The 18,949-nt window shown below is 48.9% G+C and overlaps 1 protein-coding gene across 2 annotated transcripts; it reads left to right on the forward strand.

Annotated features, from left to right (window-relative positions):
- Window positions 1-3,348: 3,348 nt before the first annotated feature.
- On the forward strand, window positions 3,349-16,347 carry TBC1D21 (TBC1 domain family member 21; the record flags this gene model as incomplete). 2 transcript variants are annotated; one of them, XM_082647059.1, is made up of 11 exons in its annotated part: window positions 3,349-3,408; window positions 10,152-10,259; window positions 10,398-10,501; window positions 11,404-11,498; window positions 12,009-12,119; window positions 12,232-12,332; window positions 13,227-13,323; window positions 13,675-13,775; window positions 15,051-15,167; window positions 15,854-15,937; window positions 16,315-16,347. In XM_082647059.1, the coding sequence occupies 11 exons, from the start codon at window positions 3,349-3,351 to the stop codon at window positions 16,345-16,347; spliced, it is 1,011 nt and encodes a 336-aa protein (XP_082503185.1). The 2 variants fall into 2 exon arrangements, with proteins under 2 accessions (XP_082503185.1, XP_082503186.1); XM_082647060.1 differs by lacking the exon at window positions 10,152-10,259.
- Window positions 16,348-18,949: the final 2,602 nt, after the last annotated feature.

The raw sequence follows: 18,949 nt of genomic DNA on the forward strand, positions 1-18,949 counted from the left end.
ACATATGATGCTGAGACTCAGAAAGAGTAAGAGACGGTGTTAAACAAATGACACCTCTTACTACCTCTAGGGGAGGAGTCCCACTGCGTAGACGAGAGCAAACAGCACAGCAATGCCTGCCACCAGCATCCCAGAATGTCAACCCGCTCCGTGGTCTGCAAGTGTCAGGGCCACCAAGAAAGACACAACTCACACAGGCACTGGAGGGAACAGTGCTTTACTCACATGGAGAAGCGACAGCAGAATCAGCTTCAGTAGTAGGCATTGGTGCCCTGGGGCCTCACAAAGAGCCCCCTCCCTCCCTGCCAGGCGGAGATACAGTGCTGGGATTGGCCAGGTGCTGTGCAACGCACACACTCAAGCAGGACAAAGGAGCTTATGCTGAATCTAGAGCAGGGAAAGACATCCCCACATGAGGTGATAAATCCAGCACAGCCTGAGAGGGCTCCCTATTTCTTTCTTTTTTTTTTTTTTTTTTTGCAGTACGCGGGCCTCTCACTGTTGTGGCCTCTCCCGTTGCGGAGCACAGGCTCCGGACGCGCAGGCTCAGCAGCCATGGCTCATGGGCCCAGCCGCTCCGCAGCATGTGGGATCCTCCCGGACTGGGGCACGATCCCGCGTCCCCTGCATCGGCAGGCGGACTCTCAACCAATGCGCCACCAGGGAAGCCCTTTACTTCTTGACAAGGAAGTGTTCCAGGCTCAAGGCCCACTCGTACATGGCCAAGCAGGGGTGGAAAGATGGCATGCACAAGATGGCCTTTCCCAACAGGTGGGACCAAGTTCACATGATGGGCGGGTGGCAGGGTCAGAATTTGAACCTGGGTTTTTCTGGCAGCAAAGCCCACGAGCCTTCTCACGCATGAACACTCTATGTCTGAGATGAGACAGTCTTCCCCGGGCACCTCTCAGCTCTCACCATTTCCATACAGGAGACTGAAACATGTTTCAGTATCATTGGGGTTCCCTTGCCTACTTCTTCTGGTTAAGTAACTCAGAAAAACTGTACCACAGATCAGCATTACAACTTGCAAATAAATATGTAGTGTAGAGCAGGGCATAGATCAATAAGCTGGTGGGGGAACCAGGAGATTCCCACAGTAGCTCCCTCTTCCAAGTCTGCCCTCCTTCTTTCCCACCACAGTGCCGGCAGGCAGCCCATGGACAGCCGGAGTCCTCAGAGAAAAGATGGGCTAGGAGGTTTGCTCCCTCCCAGGACTTTAATGCAAATTCTCAATCTCTTCAACCTTTGCCCACACTCTAATACCAAGAAGAATATGTTAAAATCTGGGATTCTTGTGCCCTGAAGAATCCCCATGTACAGAAATTTAAAACAGAAAACTGGGTCCCATCAGGGAGAGGGAAATGAATGAAAGAAAAGTAATGCAGGAGAAACTAAAGAATTTGGGCAATTATACAAATACAAGGACATGGTAAGGACCATTCGGCCCTGAAGAAAATGAGATTGACACAGGTAAACCCCTTAGAAGAATCAGAAAAAGGAGAAAAAGGGATCAAAACCCTTCTTGCTTCAGCACAGGGTCCTGCAATTCTGTTTGAATATTAAGCCTCCATGTGGTTGCTATGAGGCTTTTGTAATATGACTAAACTCTACTGGCTAATTTGGGGAAGGGTTATTATCTACAATTTGCAGATAAGGAGCCAGAGGTGAAAGGAAGTTCAGTAGATGACCTATGCCCATCATGTTCATTTTAGAAGCCACTTTGGATTTAGCACTCAGATTTTCCAACTCCCTGCCTGATCCTCAGCTTCTTAGGGCAACATTACAGTGAATTCTCCGCTGTCGACATTTGTTAATGTGGAAGAACAGAGGCATAGATAATCCCAAATGGTGAGTATTGTCCTCGCCTTGCCTGCTGCTCCGGACATTTGCTTTGGAAGACTCAGAAGGAAGACATCCTGCTGTCAGAGGCTGCCCCGTCCTTATTCCACTCCTCCCCTACTCAAAGCCGCCCCACCTCCTGTCCATGCAGACCTAGGGGCAGCAGATCAAGGGGAAGAGGCTGTCACGCTTTCCTAGGTTGGGATGGAGTAGTGGAGAGAGGCAGAGAATAAAGCGTTTCGATTTAAAAGGCCTCCTGCAGTGCCACAAGCTAGCAGAACAGTAACAGTAAATGAGACAGTGAATTGTGTCCACTGAAGACTTCCATATGGACGCTGATTCACTATGTTAATAAGGATGTGCACGCCAGAGGTTGACTGTATTCTGATTTCATGGCTGGGGGATCCATGGTTCAGAATGGGGGAACATCCAGATTTGAGGTCAGAGTCCAAATTCCAGCTCCAAGCTCCTGATTCCAGTTTGGTTGGTCTAATTACTATCCTCTCCTAATGACTAAGGATGCTTTAGAGCCAGATGGCTTTAATGGCCGAGACCTGAGTAGAAATGCAAGCGACGCTTAAGGTGGAGAACTGGTGATGCTGGAGCCGAGAGGAGCCAGTCCTGATTCATTCAACAAATACTGAGCACCTACCAAGTGCCAGGAGGTGGGGTTGACACTGGGAGAGGAAAGCACAAGAATCAGACGTTGACCCTGGCCTAAAGGAACTCAGGGTAGGGGGGGAGATGGGGCATGTATAGAAATCTCTCTAATATATACAGAGAGGAAAGTAAGATGAGATTTAAGAGTTTCATTTACTCTTCAATTAACTTATTCATTCAGTCACTTGGGCACTGTATTTTGCGTTCTAGGTATAAAGATAAATGAAACTGATCTCTACCCCTTGAAGCTACCATCCAAATACCTAATCCGAGTCACCCAGGGAGTTTTTCAAAATACAGTTCCCCAGGTCCCCAGCCCAGACATTCTGATTCTGAGTCTCTGAAAGTGGCACCCAAGAGATCTGAAGTTCTCATTCTAGGTGTTCTCCAGGTTTCGGTACTAGTCCGGCGGGATAACAAGTGAAGGGAGCCCAGAGGAGGAGATCCCGAGATAGAGAGAAAGGTTTCCTGGTTCACCTCTTCCAGGAAGCCCTCCCTGACCAGCCCAGCACCCCGATGTCCTCTGATCCCAACCCCCACTGCACATCCTGTAAGGGCTATAGTTTTCCTGGGTGACTGGGAGGTTTAGTCCCCTTGGTTCTTGGGTGTGTCTTAACCTCTAAAGCTGAGTGCTCCCATGTTCCAAGGTCTTTGTGATGAGGATTCCAGGGGCTTTGTGACACACAGTGGCTGGCTCTGTTCAAGTATGGGAGGTCAGAATAGGCCCAGTTCCTCCTGGGGATGCAACTCATAGGAAGATCACCTTCCCCTGCTTAATTAAAGCATCACTTAGGGCTCCAAGTGAGCTCTGGTCAGAGGCTGCTTTGAAGACAGCTAGCAGGGACCATGACCACCCTCTCTCCTGAAAACAGCCTCTCTGCCAGGCAGTCGGCCTCCTTCATCCTGGTGGGTGCTCTTCATCAGCTCTGAGGCCCTCCCTCCCCAACCTCTGGCTTACATTAGGACCATTTTCCCCTGTTGGGTAGGAAGGACTAGAGCCCTGAGCTGGCCTCGAAAATGGAGCAGGGTAGGTTAAACCTTGGTCTCACCATCATTACAGACAACAGGACTGAAAAACACAGGTTCGTTTTTACCCTTCTATCTAAGCCAGTGTTGCTTTTCCCCCGTATGTGACATTCTAACTTTAATGAGTCTAGGTCTGCAAGTTGTCTTAAAGATGCTGATAAATTTTCCATGGTGCTTTTGCCAACAATTTTGGTATGCTGCCACCAGGTGGCAGTAATGCTTTTGTTAGTAGGCAGTTCCATGTCCGATTAATGATACACTATTCAATTGAATTCAGCCTCAGTCATAAAATTTTCTATACAGTATATTTTTCAAAATCATAGTAACTAATTATAATGACCTTAACCAATCTCAAGTCTCATTAATCATAGCGATTTAGAGAGTGATACATAAAAAAGCAGAAATGAAAAACAGGCCTCTCTCTCCCGGAGTTTTAAATGTTATTGCTCTATTGAAGATTATCACGAGGCCTTGATTTGAATTTTCTTTATACCTCTCTTCATTTATCTGAAGTTAGAGAAGGATAATAATAAAATAACAAACTGTCATATAGCATTTATTAGGTACAATGACTGTTCTAAATGCATTATTTATATTCAGTCTCATCATAACTCTATGAGGTGGATGAAGCTATTATCTTTACTTGGAGAAAATTGAGAAATGAGAAAATTGAGAAAAATTTCACAATGAGAAAATTGAGGCCTAGGGACTAAACAACTTGCCTACGGACCCACAGCTAGTAAGTGGCAGAGCTGGTATTTAAACCCAAACTGCGGAGTCCATCTTCTAAATCAGTGATTCTCCAAGAGTGGTGCCTGAGTCTGCAGCATCAACATCAAATGTAAGAAATGCAGATTCTTGAGCTCCAGATCTTCTGAATCAGAAACTCTGGGGATGGGGCCCATCGATCTGTGGTTTAACAAGCCCTCTGGGTGACTCTGACATGCAGCTAACTTTGAGAACCACTGTTGTTTTAAGCTATTTTTAAGATAACTATGCTATACTGATGATACACCCTCCACGCCTGGGTTACTAATAATCACCCAGATAACTTTCAAGTTGCACACATCCCCCCCAAGCTTTCTACTATCAATATGCCTGCCCTCCTTGGGCCACACCCTCTCCCCTTGGTAAGAATCACTAACATGGTTACTGTTGGGAGTATGTCTTGTCCCTCAGATGAACTCAGGCTTTATTGAGGGCTCTGTTGCTATGAGTATTCAGAGGAACACAGCATCAAAAACCCTCATAGAAAGTTTTCCTTATCCTCCAGTGGCTTTCTTATTTTACTAACAATACTGGAGAAAATTCTTAAACCCAGTGATGCAGAGGGGGAAGGAGAGTAGAAAGATGTATGCCTGTAGCCAAGGCTGCTAGCAGATGTTAGAGAGGCTGAACCATTTAAGGCTCCCACTTCTGGACCCCTTTTCCAGAGGAAGCATGGCCAAGCTTTCCCCAGGTTTGCCCGTGGAGACCTTTAACCTGCTTAGGTACACCACAAAGGTGGGAGGAGATTTCCACACCTGCCCTACCTGGCAGTACCCTTCCCAGGGGACTAGGAAAGGCACTACTGCAGAGCTGAAGAGTACCCAGCACCTCGAGGACTACCAGGGTCTCCTCCTGGATGACTAGGTCATTGTACCCAGATTGTGGGCAGGGTGTTAATAGGTTGGCGGAGCAAGGAACAGAGGAATATAGGAGGATGAAGATGGATTTGAGTGGCCATTGAGATGACCACCTCCTTTACTTTGAAGGACCCCAGATACAGATTCTATTCACTTTATTATTTTTTTTGGCCGCGCTGCACTGCATGACGGATCTTAGGCATAGACAGGAGGTGTGGATGCAGGTGAAGAGAGGAAGGGGACTTCCTGTGGAAATTCCTACACACACACACCACTGTAGCCCTCTGCAGGTGGTCAGGCTTTTTGTGCTTGTCCTTTGCTTGCTAGCAAATGTCTTAAATGTTCTGGTGGGTGGCCCGTAGATTGCTCGGGTATGGGGAGATTCAGGGAAGTGGCTGCGCAGAGAGAAGTGGAGTTTGCTGGAAGGAGAAGTCAGTGGCTTTTTATAAACAAATTCAGCCATGGCAAAGTAGGCAGGTGGCCAATTGTTGCAGGTAGAGGTTTAGTAATGCAAATTGTCCGAGCACTCAGCAGATGCCTTCTTGCGATGTTTCCGATTATCTCTGCCTTATTATGTGGATGCCATATCTTTTATTATAGTGTTCTGTGCATAGTACTTTGATTACTTTGCCACTTTCATTGTGTGCAACCCTTTTTTCATAACTTTGTTCATCATTTATTTTTTAATCTTTCCATGGCATTTAATTTTAAGGTATACCTTTTGTTAACAGCGTATGTAGGGCGTATAGTTTTTATTCAAACTGAAATTTCTTGTCTTTTACACTCCCTGGTGGCATGGCGTTGGGGTTAAGCACCCTGACTCTTGCAACAAACAGCTCAGGGTTCAAATCTCAGCTCTGATATTTACTGTACGACTTCAAATATACGAATTAACCCTCTAGGGCTCTGGTTCCCTAATATATAAAACAGTGTAACAACCTCTCCTACCTCATAGGTGGCTGTGAAGATTAGAAGGTTGGTAAATATAAAGTGCTTAGACTATCATCAGTGCTTTTTAAATGTTTACAACTAATAAGGGAATTTAAGCATTTATTTCCATAATCGATTTCTTTGGATTTCTATCATTTTTATGCTTTATGTGTTTATTGATTCCTTGTTGTTTCCTGTATGGTTTGTTTTTATTTTTTAAAGTAAATTTGAGGGACTTCCCTCGTGGTCCAGCGGTTAAGACTCCGCGCTTCCACTGCAGGGGGCATGGTTCGATCCCTGGTCGGGGAATTAAGATCCTGCATGCCTAAGATCCAACACGCAGTGCAGCGCAGCCAAAAAAATAAAATAAAAAATAATAAAGTGAATTAAAAGGATAATGTCCTATTCCTATAAATCTCTTTTTACTTTTAAAAGTAAAAAATAAAACAATTTCTTCTGACACTATCCTCCAATCTAATAAAAAAATTGAATTTTTTTATTGTGGAATTTTTTTATTGTGGAAATATTCTTTCCACAAAGAATACTCCAGGCCTAGATGGCTTCACTGGTGAGTTATACCAAATTCTGAAGAAAGAAATAATACTAACTCTATACAAACTATTCTAAAAAATTGAAAAGCCGGAATACATCCCTACTTATTCTATGAGGCCAACCTTACCCTGATGCCAAAATCAAAGACATTACAAGAAAACAAAATTATAGACCAATATCTCTCATGAACAATGATGCAAAAATCCTAAATAAAACTGTAGTAAATAATAGCCAATGATGTCTAAAAAGGATAATACAAGGGCTTCCCTGGTGGCACAGTGGATAAGAATCTGCCTTCCAATGCAGGGGACACAGGTTCGAATCCTGGTTCGGAAGATCCCACATGCCACAGAGCAACTAAGCCCATGCGCCACAACTACTGAGCTTGCGCTCGAGAGCCCGTGCTCCGCAACAAGAGAAGCCACCGCAATGAGAAGCCCACGTACCACAACGCAGAGTAGCCCCCACTTGCCACAACTAGAGAAACCCCGCGCTCAGCAACAAAGACCCAACACAGCAAAAAATAAATTAAATTTAAATTTAAATAAATTAAAATTTTAAAAATTAAAAGGATGATACATCACCAGCGCAGTTTATCCAAGGAATGATTTAACATTCAGAATAATTCAATATAATTTACCATTTTAGCAAACTACAGAAAGAAAAACCATATGATCATCTCAGTAAATGCAGAACATCCCTGATAAAAACTCTCAGCAAATTAGGAAGAGGAGGGAACTTCCTCAACCTGATAAAGGGCATCTACAAAAAGCCTATGGTTAACATCATACACAATCATGAAAGCCTGAATGCTTTTCCTCTAAGATTAGGAACAAAGCAAAGATGTCTGCTCTCACCACTTTTATTCGACATTGCCCTTGAAGTTCTAGCCAGTGCATAAAACGTGAAAAAGAAATAAAAGGCATCCAGCCTGGAAAGGAAGAAGTGAAACTGCCTTTATTCACAGATAACATGATCATCTGTGTCAGGGTTAGCAAACTTTTTCTGTAAAGGTCAAGATAGTAAGTACTTTAGTCTTTGTGTGCCATACATCTCTGTTGTAACTACTTAACTCTGCCATTGTAGCACGAAAGCAGCCATAGACAACAAATGAGTGAATGGGCATGGCTGTGTGCCAATAAAACTTTATTTAAAAAAACAGATTAGAGGCCTGATTTGGCCCATGGGTTGTAGATTGCTGATCATTGGCCTATGTAACAAATCCTATGGATACACCAAAAAAGCTACTAGGACTAATAAGTGAGGTTAGCAAGGTCGTAGGATACAAGATCAATATATAAAAATCCACTGTATCTGTATATACTAGCAATGAAGAGTTGGAAGTTGAAAGTTTAAAAATAACACTTTTACAGTAGCATCCCCCAAAATGAGACATTTAGGGATAAATCTGACAAAATACATGAATAACCTACACGCCAAAAACCACAAAACATTGCTGAAAGAAATTAAAGAAGACCTAAATAAATGCAGAAATATACTGTGTTCATGGGTCAGAAGATTCAATAGCGTTATCAATTTTCCCAAATTGATCTATAGGTTCAATGCGATCCCCATCAAAATCACAACTGTCTTTATTGTAGAAATTGAGCGGGAGAGGCCACAGCAGTGAGAGGCCTGCGTACCACAAAAAGAAAAAAAAAAAAAAAAAGAAATGTATTGTAGAAATTGATCAATTGACTAAAATTCATGAGGAAATGTATTCCTAAAGTTCATGCACTCCCTTTTACAATTAAGGATCCCAGGACACAGCCCAGCTCTGCCTGTTCCCTTCTGCTTCCTGCTGAGTGTTGCAGTCTCTGAGTATAGGTTGGGAGATCATGATGGCTGTCAGGGGGGCAGAAGCCTGGCTCTGCTCAGCTCAGGTGACAGTGCCTATGCAGTCGGGACATGGCATCAGGGCAGACCCTGCTTCTCAAGGTTAGGCGAAGGCCAAGATTTTTTGTACCTTCTAGGGCCCATATGTCCTATTTTGGTTCAGAAGATGGAACATGTATGAGTCATTAAAGTGTATTGCTCAATCCATCCCAATAGAACATGGAGCTAGTGGAAATTATCCCCAATTTGGGCCTGTGGGCTCTAATTTTTAATTTCCAGGGCTGTTTTACTTCTAACACCTTTCTACACATGTGGTCAGTGGACCAGCCTCAGCAATCCCCTGGGAGTTTGTTAGAAATGTGTCATCTTGGGCCCCACTCCAAACCTTCTGAGTTAAAATCTGCGTTTAAAGAAGATCCTCAGGTGACTCGTATGCAAATGTAAATTTGAGTCACACATGTGCACATTCAGGTATATATTAATGGGAAGTTGGCAGTTATACACATCAGATATGTCTAGTCACCTGCCAAGCTCTGTCCATCACCACACTTTCAAGTCTGCTATGTGGCATTTCAAGATATTCTCTCCAATACAAGACTCCTAGGAATCTTCCCCTGTTCCAACAGGAATTCAACTCCTAATTATTGTTTTATGAGCATTTTAAATTACTTTGTATGCATTGCATTCACTTCCCCCCCACACACACACACACACCTCTGATGTAAACCAGAAACCATTCCTTATGATGCATTGTTCTACTCTTTTAGGAAAGCTAAAATGGAGCTCCTGGAGGTGTTTAATTAGTGCTTGTTTTATATTTTTCCATTATCAAAGCAGTATATATTATTATAGAAAAGTTTGAAAATATAAGAAAAAGGGGAAAATTACTTATAATCCTATCACTCAAAGATAATCACTGTTTTGTTTTTAGGTGGGTTTTTTCAGGGTTTTTTTCTAACAGGATTTTTTTTTTTTTTTTTTTGCGGTACGCGGGCCTCTCACTGTTGTGGCCTCTCCCGCTGCGGAGCACAGACTCCGAATGTGCGCAGGCTCAGCGGCCATGGCTCACGGGCCCAGCCGCTCCTCGGCATGTGGGATCCTCCCGGACCGGGGCACGAACCCGCGTCCCCTGCATCGGCAGGCGGACCCTCAACCACTGCGCCACCAGGGAAGCCCCCTAACAGGATTTTTATAGTGGTTAATTCACTCTAAGAGTATATAATGTGAAGCTTTTATAATATGTAACGGATGTATGGAGTATAGTACACAGAGAGAGTAGATACTGAATACACAGTTAATAAACAGTTTTGTTTTCTTTTTGTCCGTTAACATTTGTATTTTCCCAGATTATTATTCTTTCCTTGTAAGCATCAATTTAAATGCCTCACAATATTCCATTAAGCATATAAACCATAGTTTACTTAACTATTCCCTTATTGCACAACAGTTAGAGAGTGCTTGCATTTTTCATTTTGGTAAGTAGTGTGCAATGAAAATGACTTTGCATACAGCATTTTTCTATTTATTTTCAGTAATTTCCTCAGGATAAATTTCCAGAAGTGAGTCAGAGGCTGTGAACTTTGATTCACATTGCAAAATCCAGAGTATATCACTTAAAAATCACACTTAAAGAAAAGCCAAAGGTTCCTAACAGAGGGCTGAGGTGGTTGTCCTTGGCAGGTGAAGAGAAAACCACCCATTGACAAGACGGAATGGGATGGCTTCTTTGACGAGAACGGTCACTTGGCCAAGTCACGAGACTCCATTTGTGTTAACATCCTGGAAAGGGTATGGTCCTCAGCTACCCTTGGCCTCACCCTGGAACTGGGGGACATGGGCAGGCAAGGGGACAAGCATGGCATTGGGAGGGGCCCTTTGGGCAAGCATCTGGAAGGCCCACGACCTCTCATCTCCACCCCTCCCCAGGGTCTGCACCCCTTCGTGAGGACGGAAGCCTGGAAATTCCTTACGGGCTACTACTCATGGCAGAGTTCCCAGGATGAGCGGCTCATGGTGGACAGCACAAGGAGGTAGAACGTTCCAGATCCTGTCAGGGGAGGGTGGCTGGCGGTGCAGGTGGGAGGGGGTGCCCACCCCAGCCTGGTAGGTTCAGGCTTCTTCCTTCAAATGGACTTCTCTTTCCAAGAGACAAAATCCCCACGGCTCTGCCGACTCGGGGCCCACATTCAGGGGGCATCGGTACCTTCCCCCATCCCCACTCCCGACCCCGCACCCCAGCCCGGCCATGTTTACCAGTCCTCACTCTGCTGACTTAAGCTGGATCCCAGCACCTCCCAGCTGTCCTCCCCACACCGCCCAGCTCAGCCCAGCCCAGCCATCCCTAGACCTGTGCAGCCTTCTTGAGGTGGAGAAAATTCAGTTAAAGATTTAACTTTAACACAGTATTTAACTGAAGATCCTTCAATTAAATACACCTGCAAAGACCCTTTTCCCGAATAAGGTCATATTCACAGGTTCCAGAGGTTAGGGCATGGACTTATCTTTGGGGGTCACCATTCAACCCACGACACCACCTAAGCTCGTTCTAATGACGGGCACAAAACATTGCTTCATCCAGTCCTTCTAATTCTGAGGCATAGGTGCTAGTGTTAGCCCCATTCTACAGACAAGGAAACTGAGGCTTAGGGAGGGCTGGTGATATCCCCAAGTCTTGACCCTAGTGGCAGACACCCAGTACTTAAGTTGTAATCCAGGATTCAGGTGCAGTGGTCAGACTGCAGAGCCAGAGGTTAAACCTGTCACCCCGCTGCACTCCAGGCAGACATCAGATGATGGTTAGGGCTGGCAAAGGCGGGGAGAGGGGAGGCAGCACAGGTAGCAGGCACTGCCTGGGTGAGGGCACTGCTCAGGGTTACCCCGACTGGCCTGGAAGGGAAGGCTGCCTTGTTCAGCCTCAGTTCCGTTCTCACAGGAAGAACTACAAGGCCTTATGCCAGATGTACGAGAAGATTCAGCCCCTTCTGGAAAACCTGCACCGGAACTTCATAGAGACTCGGAATAACATCGGTGAGCCAAGGAGGGTGGGCTGTGCTGGGCAGAGGGGAGGGTTGGAGGTCATCCCTGCACCACCTCAGTCACATCTGTGCGCTGGTTCCTGGGAGCTGCCTTGACATGTGCCAGGAATTTTGCCAGCTAAACCTCGGTTAGTCTGTCCGCCTGGCTCTACTGGCTGCCCCTAGATGCCCAGCACTGTGTATCCCTGGGTGTATGTTGTTTCTGCTGTTTGTCTACATCTCTTTCCCCCTTGGCCTTGAACTAGATTGAATTATAGTTGGTGGGGGGGTGGGACATCCCTGGCAAAGGGTACGGCCTGGTCAAAGATTCGGAGGTGGGAAAAAGCCCAGGCAGCTCAGGTTGTGGTGAGAGGCAAAGCCTGGTGGGCTGATGTACCTTTTTCATGGCCCCCTTCCCAGGATGTCCTGGGTCCTAGCCTCTTGGAATGAGGGGAATAAACTCACCCATGGACCTTCTGCTGGAGGTGATCTGGTGCCTCACCATCCCTTGCCCCCCACCTAGCATACGACATCCAGAAACTCTATGACAAAGACCCCCTGGGCAATGTCCTTATTGATAAGAAGAGGCTGGAGAAGATTCTGCTCCTGAGTTACGTCTGCAACACCCAGGCAGGTGCGCCAGAGGGCTGGGTCTCCCTTCAGCCCCCTCTTCTCAACCCCTTCCTGGGATAAGGCCGGTCCAAGCCCAGGCTCCGCCCCTCCTCACTAGCTCCCCTCCACCCCAGAGTACCAGCAGGGCTTCCATGAGATGGTGATGCTTTTCCAGCTGATGGTGGAACATGACCATGAGACCTTCTGGCTTTTCCAATTCTTCCTGCAGAAAACGGTGAGAGCTGAGCCTGGCTTAGGGACCACCCCCATTCCTCAAACGACCCCTTGAGGTTCGGCAGGCACTGGCAGCCCCAGCCATTTCCTCCAGCCCTGAAGCAGCCCTCTGGGTCCCAGAGGAGCTTCTCCCATGGAAAGACAATGCCAGCCCCGGTGGGGTGTGTTCTGGTTGGGGGGTGGCAAGCATTGGAACTGAGAAGGTGGGTAATGATGCTCTGGGTCCAGCTCTTGTCAAACCTTGAAAGGTTTGGCAAGGCCCAGTGAGGCCCACCTTTCTCCGGGCATTACCCTCCCAAAACATGGCTCTGCTCCTGCAAATCCTCCACGGCTCCCCACAGCCTCCAGAATAAAATCCAGAAACCGCAGCCAGACATTCAAGGTTCTGTCTTCAGTCTTGTCTCCCACAGTTACCTTCACATGACCTGCATCCGGCCCCCCAGGGCGCCCCCCACACTGTGAGGTGGAGGGCTTTTGAAGGTGCTGCCCCCCATTACTCCCTTTCTGGAAAGCCTTTCCTCATGAGCTGTGAGAAGCTACCCAGAACCCACCGCCATCCCTCTCTCCATCCCTGCAACAATGTGCACACTGCTCTTTCCTTGTCCTGATTGGTCCAGACCCATGGCATGTGTCTGGAGGAATAACTGGTCTCACTGCATTGTGAGCCACTCCTGAGACATCTCCACATGCCCACCATACACACACACACACACCAGACACAGACATGATGTGTGTTTGCAAACACACATACACTGACACTCAGACTCACACAGAGACACGTGCCCGGCCCAGAGCCAGACACGCACAGGGCCTCCAGAATTGGGGAGCTGATGAAGCAAGACTGACTCTTCTGATGCTTTCAAGGGGTTCCCTCCCTCCCACCCATCTTTCCCAGGAGCACAGCTGTGTCATCAACATTGGGGTGGGCAAGAACCTCGACATGCTCAACAACGTGATCAACTTCCTGGACCCCGTGTTTGCTGAGCACTTAAGTGAGTGCGCCCCTCTGCCATCTTACATGTCCTCCAACCAGAGCAGGCGTGGGAGGGGGCCGGGACCCAGTCCAAGGCAGTGGCGCCCAATCATGTGAGAGGGAGCAAGGTCATTTGGTCTTTTCTTTGGGCCCCAGCGAGAGGGTTCATCTGGATGGGGTTGAAATCTGGACAGTTGGAAATCCACCCCAAACAGTCTCCAAGGGCAGATGGAAAAGTGACAGCCCAGGTCTTTGTATTTCCCAGCGTGTTTATGTGCTCAGTTGTTTGGCCTCATCTGTCTGTCTTTGCTTTATCTCCTGTTCCCCTGACCATGGCCCCCTGGCTGGCACCCTGCTTCTCTCCCCACAGAAGGGAAGGGTGCGGGGGCCGTGCAGTCCCTCTTCCCCTGGTTCTGCCTCTACTTTCAACGTGCCTTCAAGTCCTTCGACGACGTCTGGAGGCTCTGGGAGGTGAGGCGCTCCTCTGGGGCAGAGGATAGACCCTACCCCTAGGGCAGGCGGCAGGGAAGCCCTTTTCCTTGCCTCCCTTGATTGCTGGCTTTGGATGGAGTTCACTGGGATATATTGGGCCACTGAGCCTGCTTCCGCCCTGTTGGGAGATGACAGAGCATCAGTTGGTCCATCTGTTCATCTAATCCCACCACTGTACCTTCTCAGGGCAGCGCAGGCAGGAGGGGCCTCGCGGCCTGTGCGGTGGAAGCCTGGCCTGCGTTCAGCTTCCCTGCCACCTTGCCTGTGCAAGGGGCCTCACTCTGCTCTCACTTTCCCAGTCACCTCTTCCTCGGCCTTCCCCTCCACCTGAGCACCCACTTCTTCTGAGCCCTGACTTCTGGAGAAGAAGGGGCCCCCAGGGACAGGTCGCACCTGCAGTTATTTGACCCTAGTTTCCGGGGCATCAGCAGATGAACCTCCCCGGGAACAGGCCCACCGCCCATCACTGCCCTGCCCAGTGGCTGCCACTGCCTGCAGGATCCGGCCCACCGCTCAGCCTGACATTCAGTGCCTCAGAAATCAACTCCCCCCACCTCACCCCTCCCTCCTGGCCTGCTGGTCTCCATGCTCAAGTCCATGACCACTGCCAGGCCTTTGGTGACACCCCTGGATTGCTGACTTTCCATCAACTGTTGCTTTGCCAAAGCTCCACTCAAATGCTACAGAGAGGGCTTCCCTGGTGGCGCCGTGGTTGAGAGTCTGCCTGCCGATGCAGGGGACACGGGTTCGTGCCCCGGTCCGGGAGGATCCCACATGTTGCAGAGCGGCTGGGCCCGTGAGCCATGGCCGCTGAGCCTGCGCGTCCGGAGTCTGTGCTCCACAGCGGGAGATGCCACAACAGTGAGAGGCCCGCGTACCGCAAAAAAAAAAAAAAAAAAAAATGCTACAGAGAGTTACCCAGTCATTCTTGGCATTCTCCCTCTCTCTCTCTCCCTCTCCCGCCTTCTGTCTTGCTCCCTCCCTCCTTCCCTTCTTCCCTCTCTCATTCTCTCTCCCTCCTCCCTCCCTCTCTCTAGTGAATTCCCTGAAGGCTTTTTCCCTGAGTCCCCCAACAGCAAGCACCATGCCTAGAAGCCCAGAGGTTGAATGAACGAATGACTGAATGAATGAGCACGTCGGCAGCAAGGCCCAGACATGATGGACGGGGCCACGTGGCTGGTGGGTACCGCACCATCCCATAGGCGTCTGCAGTGTCAGGCCACAGGCCAGGCTGAGGCTCGCCCACCTCTGCAGGTCCTGCTGACGGGAAAGCCCTGCAGGAACTTCCAGGTGCTGGTGGCCTACAGCATGCTGCAGATGGTGCGCACGCAGGTGCTGCAGGAGAGCATGACGGGCGACGACATCCTCCTGGTGAGAGCACCCTCGGGCCCGGCCCGGCCCCACCGGCTCCTGGAGGCCCCCGACGCCCACACCATCTCTGGTGAAGGCCCCTGGGTCGGGGGCCCTGGACTCCAGTGGCCCCTTTGCCCCTGGGCAGGAATAGTTACGAGACTGACATACCCCGAACACTGTGCTGCATGCTTTTAGAGACCAGCTTGTTTAAGCCTCGTGACAAGCCTGACACAGAGGGGCCATACGCTCATCGTCATCATCACCCGTGTTCAGCAAATGGGGAAACTGAGGCCCTGAACAGTTCTTAAGCTTTAGGCTTGACAGACTGACAGTGAACTCTTTGGCCCTAGGGTCCTCCTGTGACAAAAGACCTGGAATTTTCCAACAATTCTAAAAAGCAGCGGAAGGCTTTGTCAAAAACGTCTTAGAGAGCACCCCAATCATAAAATGAGTCATCCTAGAAGCCCATGCGACGCTCGGTGGAACCCCAGGACTCCCTAGAGCCCAGAATGAAAACTGCATTTACCATCTTCCCAATAGAGAAAATTCCATGGGTACAATTTCAGGCAGTGTGCCAAGCTGGTGGGGGGGGAGATCAGCTGGCCCCAGTGACTGCCGTGAGCGGCGGTCTTGTCCCCTTGAAGCGTCAGGTCGCTGCCTGTGCCCGGGGAGACCTGATTTCGCCCCACCTTCTCCCGGCACAGGCGTGCAACAACCTCATAGACCTTGATGTTGCTGAGCTGGTCTCTGCTGCCTGCACAGCCTACGCGGAGCTCGTCCAAAAGGATGTAAGTTACCCCGATTACTTGTCCTCCTTCTCTTCCTCCTCCAAGAAGCCCTCCCCAGTCTCCCAAGCCCAGCCCATGGCAGGTGTATTCAACTTCAGGGACACAGCTATGTTCTCTGCCACCAACCCACAGGGCTTGCTCTGCATGGACTTCTCACAGGTTTGCCTGTGTAACTCCTGCCTCCCCAAGTAGATAGACTGTGCTTCCCGAGAACATGGCCCTCTTCCCTCGTTCCCTGCGTCCATCCCGGCAGATTTGGGCACAGGGCGGGGCACCCAGGGGCTCAGGAGAATGTCACTGGCTGAATGAAGCGAAGAATGAGAGAGACAGACCAACGTCTGTCTGCCTCTACCTGCCGGAACCTTCCTCTCCCCCAGGTTCCTCAGCCATTAAAGGATTTCTTTCTCTGAGGATACTCACAAGGAACAGACGCCCTCAACAGACAGAATGAGGTGGTGCTTCAGCCGCGAGGTCAGGATCAAGTCCGATGGGGCGTTCGGGTGAGGGTGTAGGTAATACAGCTGTGACAGCAACAGCCTCCTGGAGTCATGGTTCATGATAAGCAGTGTGTTTCCCGGGGGGGCGCATAAGAGCAGAGACAGGATTGTTTAACGAGACGAGAGACTGCGAGGGCTAGAGAGAGGGCACACACTGGGAGGAGACTGTGCTGGTCAGCCATCCCTCAGTGGCTGAGGGCTTTCCAAGGCTGCAGTGGTTCTGCACCAGGAAACAAATGGTTGAGGGTATAACCGACCTTGAGAGCCGGCTGCCTCCTGTGGAAGAAATGGACGTGTCTAACAGGCTTGCTCCATCCCTGGTCCAGAGAGGAGGGCCCAACCCCCTGGCTCCCCTTACTCCCAAGGTACCAGTCTCACGTGACATTGTTTTTCCAGAGCCTCCCCAGCAAACTGTGGAAGGTCACAGCCCAAATCTCTGGCTAGCAAGCGACTCCTCTCCTGGTTTCAAAGCCCCCTCACAATTGCACCTTCATTTCTCAGCCTGGATGCTGCCTCAAACTAAACTCTCTTTTGCAGACTTAATCTCTCCAGAGAATGCCATCTTTTCCCTGACCCGGGCAGTGCAGACTCTCCCTGGAGCAGCGGTGCCTGCCACCCGCTCTCCCCAGACTGTGCCCCAGCCCCGGGCCCCCCACTCTGCCTGCCCATGCTCTGAGGGGTACCCTGAGGACAGACATGAGGTTGGCCAGAAGGGGCTGAACCAACAGAGAGACAGGGGGCTGGCCAGGTGCCCCCATCCCCATAGCTGCTTGGCAAGTGTGTATACACACACACACACACACACACATGCAGAGCCCTGCCCAGTGGCTACACTTTTTCAGAGGGGGCTGATGGATGCGGGGGAGGGATCTGCTGTTTTGCTGTGGACCTGGCCCTTGGGGGTGAGGTACAACCATCCTTCTCACTCTCCTGCTCCCGCCCTGTCACTCTCAGTGACCATCACTGGAAAGGCACTATGTCCCCAGTTAGTGTCTGGTCTCCTTCCCCTCAGGTGACAATCTCCCATCCCTGGCTGACTCTGAGTCTCTTGGCTGCTGTGCTTCTGCTGGAGGGGGTTACTCGGAAGAATGGGGTCCTGTTCCCCCCACCAGGGTCTTTTCTGCATGGCTAGAGAGCCAGCGTTTGCTGGGCAGGAAGGCACATGGGTGAATTCATATACTGCGCTTCTCCTTAGGCTTCTGTTCCCAAGACAATTCATTTAAACAAGGGTTCCTGCATGGAATACAGTTCTCTAAGAACAAAATTGTGTTTCCAGTTTACTGAAGAACCAGAATAAAAGACATCTCGATGAGCTGTGGCCTTGGGAGGAGAAGCGTCCATAGAAACATCGGTGTGCACTTCCTAATGCTTCTTTTGGCCTGGTGGCATTAGTTGGCTTATGACTTTTGGTTGGGACATACACGCAATGCCAAACATCTATTCCAAAACGAAACAATTCAAACACTCGCCTTCTAGGCCAATGGTTTTCAAACCTGATTTTAAAATCATTGGAGCCTCATTGTTACAAAATCTATACCAGGAGCCCAATGGTTGAAGTTTGGGTGGGAAGCCCAGCGCCTTCCTCTCTGTGACCCCCCTCAGACCCCTTCCTGAAGGTCATCATTTTCTCCAAGGAACCTCCAAGGAAGCTCTAGCCTACTGGGAGCATGTTTGCAAACCTCTGTTGCTCTTAAAGATGAACTGGATTAAGTCTTGACACTGAATTGATCCAGGTTCAGATAAATTCCAGGTGACAGAGTGATGGAAATAAAGATCTCAGAGGAGCTGAACATCTCTCAGCTCATCTGCTGTGCTCCCAGCTGGTGGACTGTAGATTAGGATCTTCCCACACTGCTGTGTGTATCACAGAGCCAGCACAGACTTCTCCCCTCTTAGTTGATCACTTTTATCACCCAGTGTTATTTTTCTCTAGTAAGGTCCAGTCCTGAGATAGAACTATGGGAAGCATTCAAATCCTAGAGACTAAGTTCCCTTCAGTGTAGAGACTGTGCTGGTCTAAATAATTTGTTAATTCAATAGACATTTACGGAGTCCTTACTGTGAAGTTACCCACTGTCCAGGCACAGAGAATTCTACGGTGGGGGAAAGAGGGACACAATTCCTGCTTCCATGACACGTATAGTTGAGTGGGAACCAGGTAATCACCTTAAAGAATGTAGAATTGCACATTCCTTTTGTGCTCTGAAGGAAAGGAACATGGTTCTAGGAGAGAAGATAGAAATTAGTGGTGGTGGTGGTGATGCCAGTGACAATGGCGGGGATTCAAGCATGATGGTTGTGAGGACGACGGTGGGCGGGAGGAGTTGTGATGTTGCTAACGATGGTGGTGAATGACTGTGGTCATGATGTCAGTGAGGGCAATAGTGACAGTGGTGGTGGTGGTGGTGAAGGTGATATCAACGGTGCTGTAGTGTTGGTGGCAGAGGTGACAATATCAGTTTTGGTGATGATGGTGGGGATGTTGGTGATAACGGTGGTTGTTAGTGATGTTATT

Source organism: Grampus griseus (assembly GCF_964374135.1).
Source record: "Grampus griseus genome assembly, chromosome: 2".
Lineage (NCBI taxonomy): Eukaryota > Metazoa > Chordata > Mammalia > Artiodactyla > Delphinidae > Grampus > Grampus griseus.